The 26,500-nt window shown below is 44.5% G+C and overlaps 1 protein-coding gene across 1 annotated transcript in view; it reads right to left on the reverse strand.

The window, feature by feature from the left end:
* Positions 1-26,500, reverse strand: part of smoc2 (SPARC related modular calcium binding 2) — a gene marked incomplete at its 5' end in the record, with an annotated part of 121,479 nt that overhangs the window by 84,383 nt on the left and 10,596 nt on the right. The window contains 2 exons of the mRNA XM_084321847.1: positions 1,350-1,394; positions 24,477-24,576. Of these exons, the coding sequence (XP_084177973.1) occupies positions 1,350-1,394; positions 24,477-24,576 (145 nt within the window). The remainder of the gene's footprint in view (positions 1-1,349; positions 1,395-24,476; positions 24,577-26,500) is intronic.

A 26,500-nucleotide genomic window follows, 5' to 3' on the forward strand; every position in this document is an offset into this window, starting at 1 on the left:
CTTTACTATCACACAACCGACGGCGATGCTCCATCATTAGCATCATTAGCTCCGCACCCCTTTGTTGGAGATCATGGACTTGTCAGAGGTCAGAATGAGGTCAATGGTGGTTTGTGTTGAATCACATACCCTTGTGGGTTGGGTGATTAGCTGGCTGAAACCGTGCAGATCACAAAACCTACTGAAGGCCTTGAAGACGGGTGCTACTTTACGTAGCATATCCGTGTTTCAGTCCCCAATAAGAATCTTTTCTACACCTTCCACCCCAGCTAAACACCCATCAAGTGTGTCATAGAAGCCACTCTGTTCTGGCGGTCTATAGATTGTACGGATTTCGCCCCTTTTGAACAAGATTTCAACCCAAACTGTTTCAATTTCATCATGGTTAAGGTCAGTACGGTTGATGAATTTGGTATCTTTATGAATATACACACAGACACCACCTCCATACTGATTCCTGTCTATGTCTGTCTGTCTGTCTGTCTGTCTGTCTGTCTGTCTGTCTGTCTGTCTGTCTGTCTGTCTGTCTGTCTGTCTGTCTGTCTGTCTGTCTGTCTGGTTAAGACAGGAGGTAGTTAGTGTATCGAGCATTGTGGTTGCTGGCAGTGGGTCTCAACCCTGCAAAATTAATAGATAATACCTTAATAAATGATTAGATAATACCTTAAGAAATTACTAGATAATGCCTTAAGAAATGTGTACAAATTACCATAAACAATTATTACATAATACGTTAATAAATTATTACATAATACCTTAAGAAATTATTGATGTCTGTTTATCTATCATAAATATAATTCTAGTACAGGAAAATAATATGATTTAAAACATCTTTTGTTTTTGTTTATAATGTCTTGTCTGTATACGTGCGTGTGCGTATGCGCGTGCGTGTGCGTGTGTGTGCGTGCGTGCGTGCGTGCACGTGTGTGTGTGTGTGTGTGTATTCCAGCCCAGTCTTACTCAGAAGGAGTGTTTTTATACCAGGCCCCCAGGCTATACTCACACTCGCTCAATTGACAAAATATTGAAGAGACAAGCCTTAACAAGCGATCCAACCCAGCATCACACACACACACACACACACACACACACACACACACACACACACACACACACACACACACACACACACACACACACACACACACACACACACACACACACACACACACACACACACATACACACACGCACGCACACACACACACACACACACACACACACACACACACACACCACACACACGTACACACACACACACACACACACACACACACACACACACACACACACACACAGAAGCACATAAAAGAGAAAGAATTTGACTTGTGTTTCCTCTCGGTGCTCACCTGCTTTTCCAGGCTCTCTGGTGCTAGCCCGCTCCTGCTTTGATCCTGAGAAGAGATGTTTTTGGTTTTTAGTGGTTATTGTTCACTATTTGGGCAATTTTACACAATTCCTTGTGAGCAGAATTAAGTTTTTTTTTTTAATATATAAAATGCATTGTTTTGTATTTTTAATCAAGTACTTTGGTGCACCACTTTCTCCCCTTCCAAAGTACAAGCTGTTTTTGGCTGGGCTCCACCCATACTCACAATGCGCTTTGATTGACAGTCACTAGGGGTGTAACGGTGCGACCTCACAACGATTCAATTTGATTACGATTATTCAGGCAACGATTCAATGCATCATGAAATCTCTTCATTTGACCACGATTCGATTCGATACATTTTCTATCAGTTAATTCCCCAAACAATTTTGAATACACAAATGTGGCTGGGGGAACTGATTCACTCAGCATGAATGGACTATAGGTCAATAAAAACAATACACCAAAAAAAAAGCATTAACATTTTTTATATATATATATATTTTTTTTCCGATTAATTTCGATTATCATCGATTCTAACATATTCAAATCGATGCATCGATTCTAACACATTATAATTGATGAATTTCGATGAATCGATGCATCGTTACACCCCTAACAGTCACCCACCTGCACTGGCAGATACGCTAGGATGGAGGAACCTTTTCAAAGCGCACACACACCCGCTCCGTCTCTGTGTGTGTGTGTGTGCGTGCGTGTATGTGCTTGTACGTGACGTAAGTTGGGCGAGTGTGTGTGTCTGTGAGAGGGAGAGACGGGAGGAGAGAAGCCGGTAAAGCAAGAGTCTCATCTCAGCCGCGGCTGAGTCTCCTGAACAACAGCGTGTATCCCAAAAACTGCCACTGCCCTGGCCCATTGCTTGTGGAGCACGATATCATTAGGAAACGATTAGGAACACTGTCGAACACTTTTGAGGAAGTGCTGACAGTGGAACAGCTGAAGGTGGCAACTCTGCTGTCGAAACCGCTTCCGCATTATTTCCCGTTGCTGCTTGCCCATTTTGCTCATAATTTCCTCGAATCACAGTTGATTGTGGGTGGGCGGTGGCAGATTTATTGTCTCAACTTAACTGCAGAAACGGGACTTGGTACATATTTCACATTTTGTCAGGGTTGGTACAACCCCACATTGCTTGAAAACAATGCAAAACACTGGAAAATGCCATTTTTACTATAGGGTACCTTTAATTAGAACGTCAACACGTTACATCAGTGGTCACCAACCCGTCGATCTTGATCGACTGGTCGATCTTTGAGACTGTCCCTGTAGATCTTTCCATGAAAAAAATAAATAAAAATAAAATAAATTGATCTTACCCTGAGAGTCCACATTACAGTTCTACTTTTGTTTTGATGTGAAAAGTGATGCTGCACTTAGCACTGACTGAGAAAGTACACATTACAGTTCTACTTTTGTTTTGATGTGAAAAGTGATGCTGCACTTAGCACTGACTGAGAAAGTACACATTACAGTTCTACTTTTGTTTTGATGTGAAAAGTGATGCTGCACTTAGCACTGACTGAGAAAGTACACATTACAGTTCTACTTTTGTTTTGATGTGAAAAGTGATGCTGCACTTAGCACTGACTGAGAAAGTACACATTACAATTCTACTTTATAAAATGCTAATTGTAAATATGTTTGTCAATGTTAATAATATGAGAAAGTCCACATTACAGTTCTACTTTTGTTTTGATGTGAAAAGTGATGCTGCATAAGATGACTGCACTTAGCACTGACTGAGAAAGTACATAATAGTTCTACTTTGACGTTTTAATGTTGGACCAAAGCATTGCATGTAATTAGAATACAGGCAAATAAAAGTAATTTAGTTTAAAGTACATTTACATTTACATTTAGTCATTTAGCTGACGCTTTTATCCAAAGCGACTTACAAGTTCTGTACGACAAGACAGCAAGAAGGGTACAACTCTATCAGCTGAGTAACAATGTTCATCAAGTGTTGCGTGTTACAGTGTAGGTTAGTTTATTAGGACAAGTGCATGACAGTAAGGTTAGTCAGGGTTAGATTTTTTTTTTTTTTTTTTTTTTATCATTTCAGATAATGGTTGAAGAAGTGAGTCTTGGCTGTCTTTTTCTCTCAACGCTTCAATAGGTAGATCTTGCCTTCACCAAAAAAAAATTATCGTGGGCTTAAAAAGGTTGGTGCGTTACATTGTCCTCATTATTAACAACAGAAGATAATATACACTTGGATTTTTATTAGAGGTGGGCATAGATTAATTTTTTTAATCTAGATTAATCTATCTGCAATCCTGGATTCAATTAAAATGGCTAAAAAAAATAGAAAGAAATCTGCCGAAGGCATTCAAAATGTGTGTTCTACCCAAATAATGACCAGAAGTAAGTCCTTACTTTTTCTTACCTCCTTATGTTTCTCAGGCCAGGTGGCCCATTACACCATGAGCCCATCTCCCGTTTCCAAAATGCATTACAGACTGTTTGAAAAAGCTGCTTTGCTATGATAATTGGTAATGAAATATCAAAATAATGTTCAATAAGATGTACTTGTGTTTAATAAGTTCTTTTATTCAGAAGTTAACACAAATAAATAATATTACCAGTACAGTATCTAGCACACTCTCAGGAGCAAAACAGAAAGAAGCATTTCAAACTTGAACTATGTGACATGGCTTGACTCAATCAGTCCAATCTCTATTTCTCCTTCTTCCACCAGTCACTCAGGCAGACCAGCTTGTTTTATGTAGCGGTGTCTACTTATAGTGCCTATAATATTTTTCCCGTTGGGTGCCAGACAGGGCCAAACCCTGCCAATGCAAATCAACTGCTCCAGTGGAGTTGCTCAGTGGCCAATGGTGTCAACTGTGGTTGTACTGGGCGCCTCTATATTAAAGGCAGCCCAAGAGTCCTTCAGCGTTTCTCTGATTGGCCACGACGCCCATGTGACCGCGGCGCGCAGCAGAGCGGTAGAGCGGAAATAGGCTGCTGCCTCCGTGTCAAGAAAGACAGAAAGGCATTCTATTGCCATGCTCTGCGACAAACCCTAACCTTAACCAACTCCGAAATAATGCCTAAACTTAACCCTAACCTTAACCAACTCCGAAAGAATGCCTAAACTTAACCCTAACCTTAACCAACTCCGAAAGAATGCCTAAACTTAACCCTAACCTTAACCAACTCCAAAATAATGCCTAAACTTAACCCTAACCTTAACCAACTCCGAAAGAATGCCTAAACTTAACCGGCGAAAGAATGCACGTTTATAGCAAGAGATGATAAATTAATTAAACGTAAAAAATAAAAAAAAATTAAAATTGAAGTGATTCAAACTTGTCACCAACCGCACCGCAGGCTCCACAGCAAGGCGGCGAACGAGTTGAGCTAACCGTCGATGGCAAAACAGGGGGGATTACGGCTGCATAATGCCGCGGCCGCTCGGCCGCTCCGCGGCTGCCGCTCTGCCGCGGGGCGTGTCACGTGGGCGTCGCGGCCAATCGGAGAAACGCGGAAGGACTCTTGGGCTGCCTTTAAAGAATAGGCGTACTGGGCAGCTCCCAGGTGTGAATGGAACTGTGTGAATGTGAAGCAGGGCGTTCCTGAAAAAGAGAATCTGTGCTTTTTTTATTTATTTTTTTAGATTAACTGCGTCAATTATATTATCGCGCAATACTAGTATTGCGTTAACGCAGCACGTTAACGCCGTTAACAGCCCAGCTCTAATTTTTATACACATACCTGTCGCTCTCTAAAGAACTCTCACTGCAACGGAGAACAGGCATGAGTAGCTAACATAGTTAGAATTGTGAGTAGCTAACAGAGTTAGGATCGTGATTAGCTTTGATTGATTGATTGAAAAGTTTATTAACAGATTGCAGAATGGGTACAGTACAGTACAGCTCAATACATACAATTGTTAAGGGGATGCAGACCTGAGAAAGACTTTCGTCTTGTTTACATCAGGGTCCCCCATTTTCAATTCATCATAACATATATGACATACATGACATACAGATAGACAGTACTGCTACATCTATACATTTATGACATATGAGATTTGCAAATACAGTACCGTTTGTGATACAAAGTGTCCAGAAAAAGAGTGTATATACATTTGACGTAGAAACTGTACATTGGGGGAGGTTGACTGGGTGGGGTGGGGTTGGGTGGGTGGGTGGGTGGGGGCTGTACATTGGAGGTGGGGGGGGGGGGGGTTGGGTAGGGGGGGGGGGACACTGTACACTGTACATTGGAATACTGACAAAGCCATACTTGGTCATTTACTGTACAACTGGGTTAGGACATTTGTAGGGGCCAGTTTCGAATTGCAGTCTCCCGTAGGTGTTCTTTGAGAGTGTTTTTGAAAGTGGGTAGTGATTCACATTCCTTTACAGCTTTGGGTAGGGCGTTCCACATTGATGTGGCATAATTGCGAAACATGTTTAGTCCCTTGTTTGAGCCAAATCTGGGTTTAACATGATTTGTGGAGCTCCCTCTGGTGTTGTGATCGTGGTATTCACTAACCTTTGGGAAGTATTTTGACATGTACATGGGTACCTTGGTCGCGTAGTGTATCTTGTAGACCAGGCCCATTGCAAGTTGCTGTACTCTGTCGTCTACTCTAAGCCATCCTAGGTTGTCAAGGTGGGCAGGGGTGAGGTGGGTTCTAGGAGTCAGGTCAAGCAGTAGTCTGACTAGCTTGTTTTGAGATGTTTGTAATTTGTTTTTTAGTGCCTTTGAGGTGCTTTGGTACCATGAGGTGCAAGCATAGTCGTAGTACCCTTGAATGAGTGCTCCTGCCAGAGTCTTCAGGGTATTCTTGTTTACCAGAGAGGAGATCCGGTACAAGAATCGAGTTTGTTGGTTAACTTTTTTTATTACATTGGATGCCATTTTGTCTCACGAAAGATTAGCCACCCAGGTAGGTAATTTCATCTTTCCTTGTGACAATATTGTCACCCACTGTAACCGAGAAGCCGTCGGTCTTGCTGAGTTTGTTATTTGAACTGAAGAGAATGGACTCTGTTTTGCCCATGTGTAATGATAGTTTGTTGTCGGTGAGCCATATGCAGATTTTGCCTAGTTCCGAGCTGAGGGCTTTTTCAACCTGTAACTTGTTCTTGTCAGAGACCAGCAGGGCTGAGGCTGGAGTTACACCTAGGCTGTTTTTCGTTTCGTTTTTCAGGTGAGTTTCGCAGCCGAGTTTCGCAGCCGAGTTAGACATTCGTTTTGCACCTTGAGCGCTTTCGTTTTGTCAGAACAAGGCTTGGTCAGACCACAACGGATCTCGTCTCGAATTCAGCACTGAGCATGCGCGGGGAGGTAGTTACTCTCCCTCGTCCCCGCTGTCGTCCACACTCAGCTGTGAGAGAATTGTTGAATAGATACACAAATGTTCTAGAATGTTTGATTATGACATCATACTGTGACATCACAAATGTTTTCGGGCATTCATAACATTATTTCGCGCGATTGTACATTGTAACGTTAACACAGCGCACCCTAACTACATGCAGTTGTTGGTAGATAACCGTGATTATGTTTATTTATTTATCTATCTCTCTGTGAGCAAAACCTATTAATATTACATATGTGTTGGCGGAATCGCGTCAATGTTTGTTATGAATAAAACGCTACTGCGCATGCGCGTTTTCGCAACAACGGCTCCATGCAAATTACACGACTGTTGGCGCTACTCAAAAACGGAAAACACAATTTAGCGTTTTCAGTAGGGCCACAACGTATCCGCCAAAATCCGCCAAAAAACGCATTTCTGTGTAAAAGGGACAGCAAACGTATTCAAAGTTTTCAAACGTATTCAAAAAACGACCACAAAAACACTAGTCTAACCATGGCCTGAGTCGTCCGCAAACAGGAACAAGTTGCAGTCACAAGCTGACGACATGTCATTTGCATAAATTAGGAATAGTAGCGGTCCTAGTATGCTTCCTTGTGGAACACCACAGCTCACTGTGAGGGGGGGGATAGGGTACCGTTTACCTCCACCATCTGTTCTCTCCCCTCCAGGTAGGATTGTATCCAGCTCACTGATAGACTATCAAAACCAATTGCTTTTAGCTTGTCAATCAGAATGGTGTGATTGACAGTGTCGAAGGCCTTTTGTAGGTCCAGCATGACCATGCCGCAGTATTTGCCCGCGTCCACCTCTTGTTTGATGTGGTCGTTCAAATAGAGAAGGCATGTGTCAGTGGAGTGGGATGTTCTGAAGCCAGATTGGAATTCATAGATTAGATTTTTTTCCGCAAGGTACTTTTCGATCTGTTCGTATACTATTTTTTCCATGACTTTCGAGATGGATGTAAGGATAGAAACAGGGCGGTAGTTGCCTGGGTCTAATTTGCTGCCCTTTTTGTGCAGGGGTGTTTTTCTCGCAATTTTGAAGTCCTTGGGGACGTGTCCCTGTTTTATGGAGAGGTTTATTATGTGTGTGATGACTGGGGTGATGGCGGCTGCTGAGTCTCTGAGGAATTTGGAGGGGATGTTGTCATGGCCAGTGGCCTTGTTCGGTTGGAGGGCGCTCCGTTTTTTTAGTACCTCATCTGTAGTTACCATTTCCAGTTTGAAGTCGTCTTTGTGGACGCCTAGGTTCTTGTAGTATGCTACTATGTGTTCTACCCCATACTGCCCTGAGTGGGAGGGTAGTTTGTTTACCAGTGTTGTGGCTATGTTTGTGAAGAAAGTGTTTAAGTAATTGGCTACATCCAGCTTGTCTGTGATGAGCGTGTTGTCCGTCTTTATGTTTATGTTTGAGAACCTGGTTTTAAGTTTTTTACTGCAGCCTAGTTGATTGTTGAGTAATTTCCAAAGTTCACGTGGTTTATTTTTGTTTTCCTCAGTTTTGTCATTGATGAAATTTTTTTTGCAGTTTTGATCATCAAGTTCAAGTTCAAGTTCTTTAATAGTTGTCATACAGAAGTACAGAATACTTTCATACAAAATGCTTCTTACTGTTACGCTCCAGAGACTGTGCTAGACAAGATAGTATCAAATAACATAATAACATAATATAGCATGAATTTAGAAGAAGAAAATGAGGTCACAGTGTTCGGTATAGACATATGTACAATGTTCTGAGTTACCATATAAAATACAATACACAATACTATGCAGTGTACTAATGTACAGTACTATCTAGTGCAAAGCAGAAATGGGATGAGGTACAATTTTAGGTACAATTTACAGTAAGGTGTACGAGTTGTAGTGCAATCCTTCATCCATAAATATAAAGTGTGGGGAGTGGGTGCTACAGTGTGTTTGTTTAAAGTGGGTGTGTGCTATAAAGTGTGTGGAGTGGGTGCTACAGTGTGTTTGTTTAAAGTGAGTGTGTGCGTGTGGATGTGTGTGCTATGTGTGTTTGGTGGTTGTTGTTGTGTAGTGTTCATTCATTGTTCGTTTAGCAGCCTGATGGCCTGGGGATAGAAGCTACTTCTGAGTCTTTCTGTGCTCGCCTTGAGACTTGAGAATCATGGAGTTTACGTCATTTCTTAGTCTGTTTCTTTCTAGTTTGAGTTCAGTCACGTGGTCTTGGAGTTCACTGCTCATGCTTTTGGTAAGCTTTGACTGACTTTTACAAAACTCAGAGCATTTTTTGTCTGGCTTTCATAGCGGTCAGTATTTCAGTGTGCATCCATGGCTCAGCGCGATTTTTTTCCCTGGTGGTTCTTAGGGGGGCCATGTTGTTTAGTATTGATGAAAATTTGGTTTTGAAGCCAAGCCAGGTTTCTTCAACCAATGTACCATTGAGTTCATCTGACCAGTCCAGACTCTCCAGTTCAAGGTTAAAGGCCTCGCTAGAGTAGGTTTTGAGGTATCTAGATGTGACTGTTTTGTGACAGCCAGCCTTTTGCTTTAGCTTTTTGCAGGTACAGAATATCATATAATGATCACTTAACCCGCATGCTATAACCCCTTTATTGGAGATCTTGGACTTGTCAGAGGTCAGGATGAGGTCAATGGTAGTCAGCTACTAACAGAGTTAGGATCGTGAGTAGCTAACAGAGTTAGGATCGCGAGCAGCTAACAGAGTTAGGATCGTGAGTAGCTAACAGAGTTAGGATCGTGAGTAGCTAACAGAGTTAGGATCGTGAGTAGCTAACAGAGTTAGGATCGCGAGTAGCTAACAGAGTTAGAATCGCGAGTAGCTAACAGTTAGGATCGCGGGTAGCTAACAGAGTTAGGATCGTGAGTAGCTAACAGAGTTAGGATCGCGAGTAGCTAACAGAGTTAGAATCGCGAGTAGCTAACAGTTAGGATTGCGAGTAGCTAACAGAGTTAGAATCGTGAGTAGCTAACAGAGTTAGGATCGTGAGTAGCTAACAGTTAGAATCGTGAGTAGCTAACAGAGTTAGGATCGTGAGTAGCTAACAGAGTTAGGATCGCGAGCAGCTAACAGAGTTAGGATTGCGAGCAGCTAACAGAGTTAGGATTGTGAGTAGCTAACAGAGTTAGGATCGTGAGTAGCTAACAGAGTTAGAATCGTGAGTAGCTAACAGAGTTAGGATCGTGAGTAGCTAACAGAGTTAGGATCGTGAGTAGCTAACAGAGTTAGGATCGTGAGTAGCTAACAGAGTTAGGATCGTGAGTGGCTAACAGAGTTAGGATTGTGAGTAGCTAACAGAGTTAGAATCGTGAGTAGCTAACATAGTTGGGACCGTGAGTGGCTAACAGAGTTGGGGGGCTCAGTTTTCCTAATCTTTCCATAATGCAAAGCATTTAACACATTCTCTTTTGCTGTTAGCTAGCATTAGCCCTGACAAAAAGTAGCCTGGTACTGGTGGTAGCCTTAAAGTTAAAGTCTACAGAATGTTGGAGAAATCTTTATCTTTATTTATACTAACTAGCGTTAGCTGTGGACATTTGGTAGCTGATGACAATGACAATGTTAGCGCAAATGCTTGCTAATAGCCAAAGAGGATGCAATATGCTTTGCGTTGTGGACAATGTTAAATGGCTTCAGACATGGAGGCAACTACTTAATACAGTCCCTATTCACTTTCAAGTCATCCATTAAAAACATTAACAGAAATGACCAGCTGACGATGGAACATTCATCCTCACTTACTTGTCACTAGGTCGGATAATACACCCTTTTCATGCCGTAAATTGTTTTGTATTTGAACTTGAAAGTAAATCCACTTCCTGAATGATTTGAAATTAAAGTGAATTGATCCCAACAGTGACACACCTCAACGCAGAGCTCCTTAGAGACACTGAGGGGACACGTGGTGTTAAGCTCCTAAGAGACACCAGGAAGATGTGTGGTAGAGACAAGAGGACATGTGAGACACCAGGAGGACATGTGAGACACCAGGAGGACATGTGGTAGAGACACCAGGAGGACATGTGGTAGAGACACCAGGAGGACATGAGGTAGAGACACCAGGAGGACATGTGAGACACCAGGAGGACAGAGACACCAGGAGGACATGAGGTAGAGACACCAGGAGGACATGTGGTAGAGACACCAGGAGGACATGAGGTAGAGACACCAGGAGGACAGAGACACCAGGAGGACATGAGGTAGAGACACCAGGAGGACATGTGGTAGAGACACCAGAAGGACATGTGAGACACCAGGAGGACATGTGGTAGAGACACCAGGAGGACATGTGAGACACCAGGAGGACATGTGGTAGAGACACCAGGAGGGCATGAGGTAGAGACACCAGGAGGACATGAGGTAGAGACACCAGGAGGACATGAGGTAGAGACACCAGGAGGACATGAGAGACACCAGGAGGACATGTGGTAGAGACACCAGGAGGACATGTGGTAGAGACACCAGGAGGACATGTGAGACACCAGGAGGACATGTGAGACACCAGGAGGACATGTGGTAGAGACACCAGGAGGACATGTGGTAGAGACACCAGGAGGACATGAGAGACACCAGGAGGACATGAGGTAGAGACACCAGGAGGACATGAGGTAGAGACACCAGGAGGACATGTGAGACACCAGGAGGACATGAGAGACACCAGTAGGACATGAGGTAGAGACACCAGGAGGACATGAGGTAGAGACACCAGGAGGACATGAGAGACACCAGGAGGACATGTGGTAGAGACACCAGGAGGACATGAGGTAGAGACACCAGGAGGACATGAGAGACACCAGGAGGACATGAGGTAGAGACACCAGGAGGACATGTGGTAGAGACACCAGGAGGACATGTGGTAGAGACACCAGGAGGACATGTGGTAGAGACACCAGGAGGACATGTGGTAGAGACACCAGGAGGACATGTGAGACACCAGGAGGACATGAGGTAGAGACACCAGGAGGACATGTGGTAGAGACACCAGGAGGACATGTGAGACAATAGGAGGACATGAGAGACACCGGGAGGACATGTGAGACACCAGGAGGACATGTGGTAGAGACACCAGGAGGACATGAGGTAGAGACACCAGGAGGACATGAGGTAGAGACACCAGGAGGACATGTGGTAGAGACACCAGGAGGACATGTGGTAGAGACACCAGGAGGACATGAGAGACACCAGGAGGACATGAGACACACCAGGAGGACATGAGGTAGAGACACCAGGAAGACATGAGAGACACCAGGAGGACATGAGAGACACCAGGAGGACATGATAGACACCAGGAGGACATGAGAGACACCAGGAGGACATGAGAGACACCAGGATGACATGAGAGACACCAGGAGGACATGAGAGACAACAGGAGGACATGAGAGACAACAGGAGGACATGAGAGACACCAGTAGGCCATGTGAGACAACAGGAGGACATGAGAGACGCCAGTAGGCCATGTGAGACACCAGGAGGACATGTGGTAGAGACACCAGGAGGACATGAGGTAGAGACACCAGGAGGACATGAGACACCAGGAGGACATGAGAGACACCAGGAGGACATGAGAGACACCAGGAGGACATGAGAGACAACAGGAGGACATGAGAGACACCAGGAGGACATGTGAGACACCAGGAGGACATGTGAGACACCAGGAGGACATGTGGTAGAGACACCAGGAGGACATGAGGTAGAGACACCAGGAGGACATGAGGTAGAGACACCAGGAGGACATGTGGTAGAGACACCAGGAGGACATGAGAGACACCAGGAGGACATGAGAGACACCAGGAGGACATGAGAGACACCAGGAGGACATGAGCGACACCAGGAGGACATGAGAGACACCAGGAGGACATGTGAGACACCAGGAGGACATGAGGTAGAGACACCAGGAGGACATGAGGTAGAGACACCAGGAGGACATGTGGTAGAGACACCAGGAGGACATGAGAGACACCAGGAGGACATGAGAGACACCAGGAGGACATGAGAGACACCAGGAGGACATGAGAGACAACAGGAGGACATGAGAGACAACAGGAGGACATGAGAGACACCAGTAGGCCATGTGAGACAACAGGAGGACATGAGAGACGCCAGTAGGCCATGTGAGACACCAGGAGGACATGTGGTAGAGACACCAGGAGGACATGAGGTAGAGACACCAGGAGGACATGAGACACCAGGAGGACATGAGAGACACCAGGAGGACATGATAGACACCAGGAGGACATGAGAGACAACAGGAGGACATGAGAGACACCAGGAGGACATGTGAGACACCAGGAGGACATGTGAGACACCAGGAGGACATGTGGTAGAGACACCAGGAGGACATGAGGTAGAGACACCAGGAGGACATGAGGTAGAGACACCAGGAGGACATGTGGTAGAGACACCAGGAGGACATGAGAGACACCAGGAGGACATGAGAGACACCAGGAGGACATGTGGTAGAGACACCAGGAGGACATGTGAGACACCAGTAGGACATGTGGTAGAGACACCAGTAGGACATGTGGTAGAGACACCAGGAGGACATGTGGTAGAGACTAGGGATGTCCCGATCACGTTTTTTTGCTCCCGATCCGATCACGATCATGTGATTTTGAGTATCTACCGATACCGATCTTTCCCGATCCGATCAAACATTTTTTTTTTTTTTTTCAACAAACATGACCATGTTCACGTCTTAAACTCATACTGAGGCCTTAGTTTTGGTTTTAAATTGCATATCATTCGTTTATTTATTGTCACACAGAGCAGAAGCATTTTGCCAAAACAAACCAATAGTATCCAGCTGCAGAACGGCAGACCAGCCACACTCTCAGACCCAAACGCATTTCCTTTGATTTCATTATACATCAAATGATTTATGTCAAGGATTGCAATGCCTCGCTTGAATGAAGTTAACTTTTCACCTGGATAACGTCAACATTCAGGGTAAATGGTAATGTGAGAAATTGGGATAAAAAAAAAAAAAAAAAAAAATGTATTTGGGTCTGAGAGTGTGGCTGGTCTGCCGGTCTGCAGCTGGATACTATTGGTTTGTTTTGGCAAAATGCTTCTGCACTGTGTGACAATAAATAAATGAATGATGATATGCAATTTAAAACCAAAACTAAGGCCTCAGTATGAGTTTAATACGTGAACATGGTCATGTTTGTTGAAAAAAAATTATAATAATATAAAAAATTGCCGATCCCGATCTTCGGAAAGTCACGTGATCAGCCCTGATCCCGATCACGTGATCGGATCGGGACATCCCTAGTAGAGACACCAGGAGGACATGAGGTAGAGACACCAGGAGGACATGAGAGACACCAGGAGGACATGAGAGACACCAGGAGGACATGTGGTAGAGACACCAGGAGGACATGAGGTAGAGACACCAGGAGGACATGAGAGACACCAGGAGGACATGTGGTAGAGACACCAGGAGGATATGCGGTAGAGACACCAGGAGGACATGAGAGACACCAGGAGGACATGTGAGACACCAGGAGGACATGTGGTAGAGACACCAGGAGGACATGAGAGACACCAGGAGGACATGTGTTCTTGGTTATTTGACATGTTGGCAGCTGCTGTTCTCTAAGGAAGGCTCACATTCCTCTCAGTTTAACGGTGTTGCTCAACTCGTCCCCAGCAGGGCTTTTCTACTGGGGTTCTTTACACCACATCACCCTGCCCCTTGAGCAACACGCAGCCTGGCATGGCTGAAGGTTCAAAGCGCTGGCGTCCTCCACTCACTGACCAGGCTCCCACTAATACACTTCAGGAGATGACCGCTTCAGCCGAGGGAATCCACCGTGTGAAGCCCACAGGGAAGTAGTGGACGTAGTTTATTAACCGGCCTAAACTCAGATTATCCATCTTTTCATTTGTGAAATTGACTTTACCAACCTTTTTAAACAGTGCATAAATAAGTTATCACAAAAAAGCATTAGGAAGTAGTAGCCTAAATTAACCGGCTGTCGTGTGGCAGTGAAAGGGTTAACCTTCTGTGTATTGTCGCAGTGAAAGGGTTAACCGTTTGGTAGTGCGGCGGTGAAAGGGTTAAGTACATTGCTGACATGGTCTATAGATAACATTTCTATGTAGTAATCCTTTTTATTTATTTATACATATATAAATAATACATCCACAGAGCTTTTAGAAAGGTGTAGAATAAAAGTATTGCTTATTATAAAAAAGTATTATTATTATTATTGGCGGGTCCAAAATGAATGTTGTTGTTTACATGTTGCATGCATGTATCCCCTCCCTACTTCCCATTTCCCCCAGATGGAACGCATGAATACATGCTGGTGCTCTAGTGCGACATCTACTGGCTGAATATGACCTATAGCACCTTTAAGAGACATGTTCACATACACTGGGCAGCTACAGCTGTGGCGAGTCTGCAAAAATGAACTACCAACGTTATTCAGTAAAGTTGTTAAGAAGGAAAAAGAAACACCGGTACCATCCTTTAATTAACCTCTTATAAAGCGGGCAGAAAAGTGGCAATTTTTGAAATTTTACTTGAGGACTGCATACTTTTTTTGCAAACCAAAACAACATACTTTATACTTATAACACATGCATGAGTCTGGTCTCTTTTGAAAGATGACATTCTCATTAATAAAATTCACTTTTAGTTACATAGGTCTGAACTTGAGTTGTAGAAAAACTTGTTACTCAAGTTGTTCTGTAGTAGTTAGTAGTCCAGAGGTAGTATTTCCCCAGAAGGTGGTATGGCTTACAAATCCATTCAGAAATGAGTGATTAGGAGTGATTTTGGTAAACTGTGTACAAAGAAAAACTCAGTTTACTCATAGACTTCAATTAATTTGGCTTCCTGTTAAAGAATTTAGTTGTTCACCTAGATCCCTGATTCACACATCCCCACATGGGGTATCATTGGAAGCCACACTCATTGGCTACAACGATCCACAATATTTTTTTAGATCGGATCTAGATTGACGGAACTACTGCAGCCTGAGTCGGGAATGGTATTTTGCGCAATACCGTGTACTTTGCACAAGCCTCAAATACCGGCATGTAACTCGAGAACCGCTGAACGGATTTTGTCAGCTTTTGTCGCTATCGACAGGCAACAAATAAGCCTTCAATTCGATATATATATTGTATTACAAAATATGCAGACCCGAGCAACTAGGGGTCGCCAAAGTGCCAGTTGCAAAAGGTCTGAAAAACGTCCCGCTATCACAGCTTAAGATGCACATACATTGGGCAGCTACAGCTGTGGTGAGTCTGCAAAAATTAACTACCAACGTTATTCAGTAAATTTGTTAAGAAGGAAAAAGAAACACCGGTACCATCCTTTAACATTTCAAATACATGGAAATGTTGTTTATTCCATCCTGTGAAGGGTTCATTGCATGGGTGGAATATGGTCTCAATCTAAAATGTAAAATCCAAAAACAGTCCAAACTAAAATGTGACCATTGCAAACACCCAGCAGCGTTTCTACTCTATTGTCTTCACATGGAAACGTTTAAGGTTAAGACGATATGCCATTTGGAAGAATCGATAAAGCGGGTAAAAATTATCGATAAATATCGATATTTTTATTAGTATTAAAATGTTTTGTATTATTATTTAAACAACTAATTTATGTTTCTTTTGCAGCAATTCTTTGTCGTTGCCGCCATCTTTAGTGTTACAGATTTCCCCATTCAAAACTACCACAGTGATCCTTCTCATGTTATAGTTGCTGGTCTCTGGATGTGATGGAGGAGTGCACTGCATATTGAATGCACAGTGCAGAGTTGCAATTCAACTGAATTTACATGAAATGTGTGAGGATTCGCCTGTCCCTGGACCCCTTTTTTCCTGTGTTTTCCCTGTCTACTCTCCTCTACTCTTCACCAGCCCCCACCCTTGCGATGATTTACTCTCCTCTACTCTTCACCAGCCCCCACCCTTGGACATCCTTGATCCTCTACCTTCACGCACCTGTTGGGAGTTTGCAATCACCTCGGGAGAGTACATAGGTTGCAGACTCCCCTCCAGTCCTTGTCGGGTCGTTCTGTGTTCTGGACTCTGTGTTCGTTCTGTATCTGTATCTGTGTACACTCTGTGTTCAAGGAGTTCTGTACGTTACCATCCTGTACGTTACAATCACCTGCCGCGTCTCCGGCGTGAGACGACGTGCCAGCCATCACCACCTGTCGCCGTTTGCCTGGAGTGGGACACCGTCTTCGCTCTCTAATTCTCTACGGGAGGTTTTCCAGTGTTCCCACTCCAGACGTCAAGCCGGCTCGTCATCGCTCCCGATTCCACGGGAGGAAGGCGTCTCTTCGTGATCCTCGTTCCTGGGGGTGAGGCTCGTTGTCGCTCCCTAGTATTCCACGGGAGGACGGCGTGTGCCCATCCCGTTCCCCTTGGACCCAGGCTCGTCGTCGCTCCCTAGTATTCCACGGGAGGACGGCGTGTTTCCATCCCGTTCCCCTTGGACCCAGGCTCGTCGTCGCTCCCTAGTATTCCACGGGAGGATGGCGTGTGCCCATCCCGTTCCCCTTGGACCCAGGCTCGTCGTCGCTCCCTAGTATTCCACGGGAGGATGGCTTGTTCCCATCCTGTTCCCCTGGGACCCCCTTTGTTCTGCGCTGCCCGTCTGCAGCATCCGAAGAGGAGGAGGAGGATCCCCGTGCCAGGCCTCCGCCGTCGGGCCCCTGTCCCCGTGCCAGGCCTCCGCCGTCGGAACCCTGTCCTCATCCCTGTAAGCAGCTCTGGCCCTCGCCCTGTCCAAGGCCTTAACCCTGTTCTCTGTCCCTGTCTCCAGCCCGCCTCTCCGGGCCTCTGTCCCTGTCCCCCTCTCCAGTGCCCCTGTTCCTGGCCCTGACACTTAGCCCTGGTCCTTAGCCCTGGCCCTTAGCCTTAGTCCCTTAGCCTGTTCGCCTCTTAAAGGCACAGTGCCGCATTTTCCAGATTTCCTTGACTCTAGTGTTTTTGTGTTTTCCCTTAAAGGGACTGTGCCGCTTTTTGTTCTATAATAAATATTTGCCCTGTTTTGGCTTACTCTCATACCTGTCTTGTGTTGTGCGATTGGGGTCGGTTACAAACCATAACAAAATGGGGATGTTTTAACTAAAACATGCCACAAGACCTAGTATTTTATTATAGTATAAAGTATTTTAAAGATTTATTTTTTTGCGCTTATCGCTTTTCATGGTCAGACATGACCGACAGATGAGGAGAGGATGAACGGGAAAAGAGGGGGAAGACATGCGACAAATGGGAGTCACCGGGAGTGGGAAACGAAATCACTGAAATCAATACATACTGTACACTGTTAATGTTGTAGATAACAATCAATACATACTGTACACTGTTAATGTTGTAGAGATAATCAATACATGATTGATTGATTGATTGATTGATTGATTGATTGATTGATTGATTGATTGATTGATTGAATTGATTGATTGATTGATTGAAAACTTTATTAACAGATTGCAGAATGGGTACAATACAGTACAGCTCAATACACACAATTGTTAAGGGGATGCAGACCAGAGAAAGACTTTCGTCTTGTTTACATCAGGGTCCCCCATTTTGAATTCATCAGGACATATATGACATACATGACATACAGATAGTCAGTACTGCTACATCTATACATTTATGACATACCAGATTTGCAAATACAGTACTGTTTGTGATACAGAAGGAGTCAAGAAAAGGGAGTATATACATTTGACGTAGAAACTGTACATTGGAGGAGGTTGGGTGGGGGGGGTTGGGTACATTGGGATATTGACAACCATACTGGGTAATTTACATTGGAGGTGGTTGGGGGGGGGGGGGTGGGGGAGACACACTGTATAAACAAGCAAAACTGTACATTGAGGGGGGGGGGGGAGACACTGTACAAACAAACAAAATTGTACATTGGACTATTGACAAAACCATACTAGGTAAATGACTGTACATTGGAGGGGGTTGGGTTAGGATATTTACAGGGGCCAGTTTTGAATTGCAGTCTCCCGTAGGTGTCCCTTGAGAGAGGTTTTGAAAGTGGGTAGTGATCCACATTCCTTTACAGCTTTGGGTAGGGCGTTCCACATTGATGTGGCATAATTGCGAAACGTGTTTAGTACACTGTTAATGTTGTAGATAATCAATACATACTGTACACTGTTAATGTTGTAGATAACAATCAATACATAATGTACACTGTTAATGTTGTAGATAATCAATACATACTGTACACTGTTAATGTTGCAGATAATCAATACATACTGTTAATGTTAATGTTGTATACTCATCTGGTTATTTAGTATAACATATAATAATGAGGAGACATGAGACAAGGGTAAATTCCAGTTGACAGCTCTTTAGTGGAAAACCCAACACAGGTGATTACAATGACGGCCGTACTTATTAGCAGGGGGCGTGACGGTTTCTAATAAGGGGCAAACTTAGAATGTCAATACACAACATATCCCTCCCCCTTAACTTTGAAGGTTCCCCTAAAAAGTAAGTACTTAAACATTAACAAAAAAACACTAAGTGTCACTGTGGTTTGGTATTCCTCATTCTATAATTAACTTAACAAACCGTTTTTAAACTTAAACTTTCATTGGTTAGTAACCTTTGCCTGAACTAGGGAAAGAGGGTAGACTACCTCAATTCCCAGACTGAACCCTGGGGATTATTCTGCCCCAATTGTAAGGGTTAGTCTATCAGGAGGGCGTCTGACTCTACTGGGGTAACGACCTGTAGGCAAGTCAGTTTCATTGTCTTTTGGGGAGGACTGTAGGAGTCCGGGTCTGGGAGAAGTGATGGCTGGGATAGGCCTAGGTGTGCCTGGGACAGGGGCCACTCTTGCAGGTTGCGTCTGGGGCTCTTCTGGTGATGAATGCTGCTCCTGGTAGGTCTCCTGCTCTGGAACAAAGGATGGCGGCTGAGGTGAGTCATCATGGAAACCAGCCATGTGGAGCAGTTGATCGATGTGTCTTCTCCAGATGAGATTATCCCTGGTTTCTACTGTATATGACACAGGACCTGTTTTTGCAACAACTATTGCAGGCATCCATTTGACCCCTTTGGTATAGTTCCGGGCGAGAACCCGGTCTCCAGCTGTGAAGCTCCGAAACTTTGCTTTCGCTTGCCTCTCCACTTGAGCTCTCTGTTGCATATGCACAATCTCCCTCGTCTTTTGGGGTCTCAGGAGGTCAAGTCGAGTGCGGAGTTGTCTCTTGAGCATAGCCGAGGCAGGCGAGACCTTTGTCGTAGCATGAGGTGTGTTTCGGTATGACAGCAGAAAAGCACTGAGGCGCCTGTTGATGGACTGTGTACCTTGAGAGGACTTGAGAGCTTGCTTCATGGTCTGTACAAACCTTTCAGCGAGCCCATTGGTAGCAGGGTGATAGGGTGCAGACTTGATGTGCTGAATACCATTCTCCTCCATGAATGTCTTGAACTCTTCAGACACTAGTTGTGGGCCGTTATCACTAACCAGCTGTTGTGGTAGACCAAAGCGGCTGAAGATAGACCTTAGCTCTTCGATGGTCCATAGAGGAGGTGCCCATCATGACGACAACCTCAGGCCATTTGCTATGAGCGTCGACTACGATTAAGAACATGTGGTTCTCCAATGGTCCAGCAAAGTCTATGTGGACTCTTTGCCATGGTTCTTCAGGCCAGTCCCACGGATGTAATGGAGCCAGCTGTGGGAGGTTTCTCACTCTCTGGCAGGCAGAACATGACTTTGCTTTCTCCTCTATAGCTGCATCCAGGCCTGGCCACCAGAAATAGCTGCATGCAATTTCCTTCATACGCACGACCCCACAGTGTCCAGAGTGGAGCTCGTCAAGCACTTTCCCTCTCAGTGGTGGGGGAATAATGACCCGATAGCCCCACAATAGGCATCCAGACTGGACCGATAACTCGTTTCGTCTCACCAGGTAAGGCTTCAAGCTTGGTGTCATCTCCCCTCCCCTTCCACGAGTGACGATGTCCATAACCTCAGACATGACCGGGTCCGTGTGTGTGTGTTTCTTCACATGAGTTGAGGTCACTGGAGCAGCGGCCACTTCCTTGAAGTAGAAGATCTCCGCTTGTGGTGTCCGATTATGGGTGACAGGCAACGGGAGCCTCAAGAGCCCGTCAGCATTCCCGTGCTGATCCGACTTCCTATACCTAATGTCATACCGGTGGGCAGACAGCAACAAAGCCCATCGCTGCATACGACTGGCCGCAAGCGATGGAATGCCTGTATGAGGACCGAAGATAGAGGTGAGAGGTCGATGGTCTGTCAGTAGCGTGAATTTCCTGCCGTAGAGATATTGATGAAATTTCTTTATTCCAAACACTATAGACAGTGCTTCACGCTCAATCTGCGCATAATTGCCTTCCGCTTTGCTCAGCGTCCGTGATGCAAAGGCGATAGGTCTCTCTTCCCCTGATGGCATGATGTGTGATACTACTGCACCCACACCATAAGGTGAGGCGTCACACGCCAGCTGAAGTGACAAGGCGGGGTCAAAGTGGGTGAGGGCTTCAGACTGAGAGAGGGCTGTCTTTGCTCCTTTGAAAGCTGCCTCACATTTGTCTGTCCAATTCCATGTTTGGGCTTTGTGTAGCAGCTCATGGAGCGGTTTCAGCCTATTGGCAAGGTCAGGCACAAACTTTGCATAGTATGTCAGCAGGCCAAGGAATGATCTCAACTGACTCACATTCGTCGAAGATGGAGCCTCCACAATAGCCTTCACCTTTGACGGTGCTTTGTGGAGTCCAGTGCTGTCAATCACGTGCCCCAGGTACTCGACAGAAGGTTGGAAAAACTCGCATTTGTCTTCCCGGACTCTAAGACCATATTCCTCCAGTCTTTGTAGTGTGGCCCCCAGGTTCCTTAAGTGCGACTGCTCATCCGGTCCTGTGATAAGCAGGTCATCCAGGTAACACTGGACCCCTCGTAGCCCACTTAGGATCTGGTCCATTGCTCTTTGGAAAAGTGCCGGAGCAGAAGTAATCCCAAAAGGAAGCCTCTGGTACCTGAATAGCCCCTTGTGTGTCACTATGGTCAACAGTTCCTGTGACTCTGGATCTACATGCATCTGGAGATATGCCTGACACAAGTCTATCTTACTAAACTTCTGTCCCCCAGCTAAACCTGAAAAGAGTTCATCAATGAGGGGTAGTGGATACTGTTCTGCAATCAAGACAGGGTTCACAGTGACTTTAAAATCACCACAGAGTCTTAGACCCCCATCCTTCTTCATGACTGGAACAATCGGCGTGGCCCATTCACTGGTGCTCACTGGCGCCAACACCCCACTCTCCACCAATCTGTCTAGTTCTGCATCTACCCTGGGTTTGATGGCATACGGAACAGGTCTGGCCTTTAAACACCTCGGTGTGCTTCCTGGTTTGACTGTCAGCTTAACAGTAATGTCCTTCATGCTACCAAGGTCTCCACCAAAAACTTTGGAGTGCTTCTTCAAAATCTCCTGTAGGGGGCCTGTGTCTCCATCCTTAACCCTGAACACTTCTTGCCAGTTCAGTCTGAGTTCCTCAAGCCATCGCCGTCCTAGCAGAGCTGGACGGTTTCCACGAATGATGTACAGTGGAAGAGTCTTCTTCCGCTTGTTGTGTTCCACTGTCACATTCACAACTCCTAACACTGGAACAGCCTCTCCAGTGTAGGACCTTAACTTCAATTTGCTCACTCGAAGAGTCAGGTGCTGCAGCTTCTATCCCCAGGCCATCAGGCTGCTTAACGAACAATGAACACTACACAACAACAACCATCAAACGCACATAGCACACACATCCACACGCACACACTCACTTTAAACAAACACACTTTATAGCACACACTCACTTTAAACAAACACACTGTAGCACCCACTCCCCACACTTTATATTTATTGATGAAGGATTGCACTACAACTCGTACACCTTACTGTAAATTGTACCTAAATTGTACCTCATCCCATTTCTGCTTTGCACTATATAATATTGTACATTAGTACACTGCATAGTATTTTATATTATATGGTAACTCAGTTACGTCTATTCTGCATCGAACATTGTACATATGTCTATACTGAACACTGTGACCTCATTTTCTACTTCTAATTTACATGCTATACTATGTTATTTGATACTATCTTGTCTAGCACAGTCTCTGGAGCGTAACAGTAAGAAGCATTTTGTATGAAAGTATTCTGTACTTCTGTATGACAACTATTAAAGAAACTTGAACTTGAACTTCTCTCTGAAAACAGCCTCTGATACCATGGACACACGTGTGCCGGTGTCCACTTGCATCCGCACTGCTTTATTGTCCAACAGTGGTGTGACCCAGTATCCATCATCACTGTCCAGCACAGATAACACATGTACAGTATCATCATCATCATCATCAGACTCACAGTCACTCTGCTCGTCCTGTTCGTGCTCCATCTTATTCACACGTTTCTTCTTGTTTCTGTAGAAACCACCTTTCTTCATCTCTGTGTGCTGTTTGTATGTCTGGGTCTTTCTATTACCACAAGCACGTTCGATATGGCCTTTTATACCACAGTTTCTGCAGTCTACGTCTTTACACCAACACTCTGATGGCTGATGCCCCATTCTCCCACAGCGGTAGCATGGCTTGCCAGCTGTTGTCTTCTTGTCCTCAAAAGACAACTTGTGCACTTGGGCTGATAGACTTAGCTGCTGTGCTTCTCGGGCAGCCATTTCCATTGACGTACTTATCTCTATGGCCTTTTCCAGTCTCAGGTTAGCTTCACTCAGTAGTCGTTTCTGAATAGACTCACTGCGTAGACCACACACCAGTCTGTCACGTATGGTGTCATTGAGTGAAATACCAAATTCACAATATTCAGACAGGCGTTTAAGTACAGCTACAAACTGTGAAACAGATTCACCCTCTTCTTGGTTCCTTTTATGGAACCTGAAACGCTCTGCAATGACCAGTGGCTTAGGAGAGTAGTGATCTTTTAATATTCCCACTATGTCTTCATAGGACTTGTCCCCTGACTTCGCCGGTTGCACCAGACTGCGCAGTAGGTTATACGTTTTTGCTCCCATAACACTTAAGAATGTAGGTACTATGATATCCTCTTCAATCTTATTAGCAAGTGCAAAATACTCAAACCTCTCGGTGTAAGAACTCCATTGTTCTGTCTCCTCGAATGGTCCAATATGTCCAAACAGTGCAGCCATCTTCTTGCAATTAGTCCTTTCCTTGTTTCGTTTGAGTTACTGCCTTTGGATCTGGCACCATCCGCCCCTCCTCATTTACTCAGTCTCCTTCCCATCGCGGAGATTTCACCTTTTTTTCTGTCTCTTTACTCCGCCCGCAACAGTGTCAACACAGCAGTATGCACCGTTGCCAAGTTACCGCAGCCCCGACGTCGCGCTGCACACTCGCAAAAACAAACAAACACGTCAGATGCGGACTATTGCCGACAATAACAAACACAACGTGAGATCCGTATTATCCTCGTCGCCAGTTTTGTTGTATACTCATCTGGTTATTTAGTATAACATATAATAATGAGGAGACACGAGACAAGGGTAAATTCCAGTTGACAGCTCTTTAGTGGAAAACCCAACACAGGTGATTACAATGACGGCCGTACTTATTAGCAGGGGGCGTGACGGTTTCTAATAAGGGGAAAACTTAGAATGTCAATACACAACAGTTAATGTTGTAGATAATCAATCGGAGTGAATTGACCGTTCTGCCCAGCTGTCATTCTAACCCCAGAGTGAAAGGGGGTTGTATGTACATACCTTGGCAGCGAGGTTTCTTATTGGCCACTGCGGAGCCACTGATTGGACGGCCGTTGGGAGTGACACACCAGCAATACCCTGTGTAGCTGTGACACTGCACCTGTCATGGACACAGTGCTGGGGTCAGCATCACAACACAACTACAATGGGAAATGGTGCATTTATATAGTCCAAAGAACTTTACAATTTGTTCCTCACATTTTACCCATTCGCTCACCCATTCGCTCACCCATTCATTCACCCATTCACTCACCCATTCACCCATTCACTCACCCATTCATCCATTCACTCATCCATTCACCCATGCACTCACCCATTCGCTCATCCATTCACCCATTCGCTCACCCATTCATCCATTCACTCACCCATTCATCCATTCACTCATCCATTCACCCATGCACTCACCCATTCGCTCACCCATTCACCCATTCACTCACCCATTCACTCGCCCATTCACTCACATATTCACCCATTCACTCACCCATTCACTCATTCACTCACATATTCACCCATTCACTCACCCATTCACTCACCCATTCACTCACGCATTCACTCATCCATTCACCCATTCACTCACCCATTCACTCATTCACTCACCCATTCACTCATTCACTCACACATTCTCACACCGACGGCGGAGGCGACCATGCAAGGTGCCAACCTGCTGATTGGGAGCAATTAGGGGTTAAGTGTCTTGCTCAAGGACACATCGACACCCTGCCTGGGAGGAGGGGGAATCGAACCGGGAACCTCGGGATTACCAGACGACCGCTCTACCTCCTGAGCCACTATCGCCCCACAATCTAACCAACTAACCATGTCGTCAATTCCACAAACTGCTGGGTTTACAGTGTAGCGGACACCGAATTTCACCAGACAAATAGTTTTTACTAACTAGTAGCGGTGAAAGTAGTTTTTATATAGAGAGACAACTTTGCATTTTTTATTGTAACATATATTATAACTAGTGCTGTCAGGTGATTACAAAAATGTATCTAATTAATTACAGGATTTGTAATTAATTAATCTAATTAATCGCATTTTAATCGCATAACCATTTTATGCCTGATATTCTATATTCTATGATCATATTTCAAATGGCATGTGTCCGGATTGGCAGAATTCAGTACTGTATCTACAAAACCTTCTGTTTAATCATCTTCCATCTATTAATTTGCTTAGATTTTTCAGATCTGGTCAATTTGAGCATAGTGTTATTCACAGTCAAAGATAAAAAAAAAATTATTGATATTCTCATTTGGTTCATTACAATTTACTCAAAATAAAATTTTCATTCAATCAATCACAGCGCAGATTGATTGATTGAATGAAAATGTTATTAACAGATTGCAGAATGGGTACAATACAGTACGGCTCAATACACACAATTGTTAAGGGGATGCAGACCAGAAAAAGACTTTCGTCTTGTTTACATCAGGGTCCCCATTTTCAATTCATAATGAATTGTAAGTAAGGGTGCAACTTGCACCGTGCAATCCATTCTTTGTGGATCTAGCCCACAGTATTTCTGACACTGGGAATACATTCCCTGAGATCCATAGATGTCCCTAGAATCAGATACCAAGAACATGCAAATGGACCATATTAAAAAAAAGAAGTCTGTAAATATGTATTCTACATTCGTATGGAATGAATGAGATACAAAAAAAATATTATTATTATTTAAAAAAAAAAAAATACATTTTGAGTTAATTTTCATAACGCGATAATTTGCTGTGTAATTAATTAATCTAATTAACGTGATAAACTGACAGCCCTAATTATAACCGATAGGGCATACAGACCCTCATCTGCACAGTTTACATATTTTCATATTCAGAGTTAATTCTATTGTTTACCCTGCCCATACCTGCACCTCCCCTCCCTCTCCCCTCCCCCATGCTGCTATGATGCCCGAATTTCCCCAAGGGGATCCATAAAGGAATATCTGATCTTATCCTTATCTTATCGTATAACAATCGGTGCGTGTCCTGTGTAGGGAGGTACAGGTACAGGCAGGGGGT

The sequence above is a fragment of the Notolepis coatsorum genome (genome assembly GCF_963971535.1).
Source record: "Notolepis coatsorum genome assembly, chromosome: 9".
Classification (NCBI taxonomy): Eukaryota; Metazoa; Chordata; class Actinopteri; order Aulopiformes; family Paralepididae; genus Notolepis; species Notolepis coatsorum.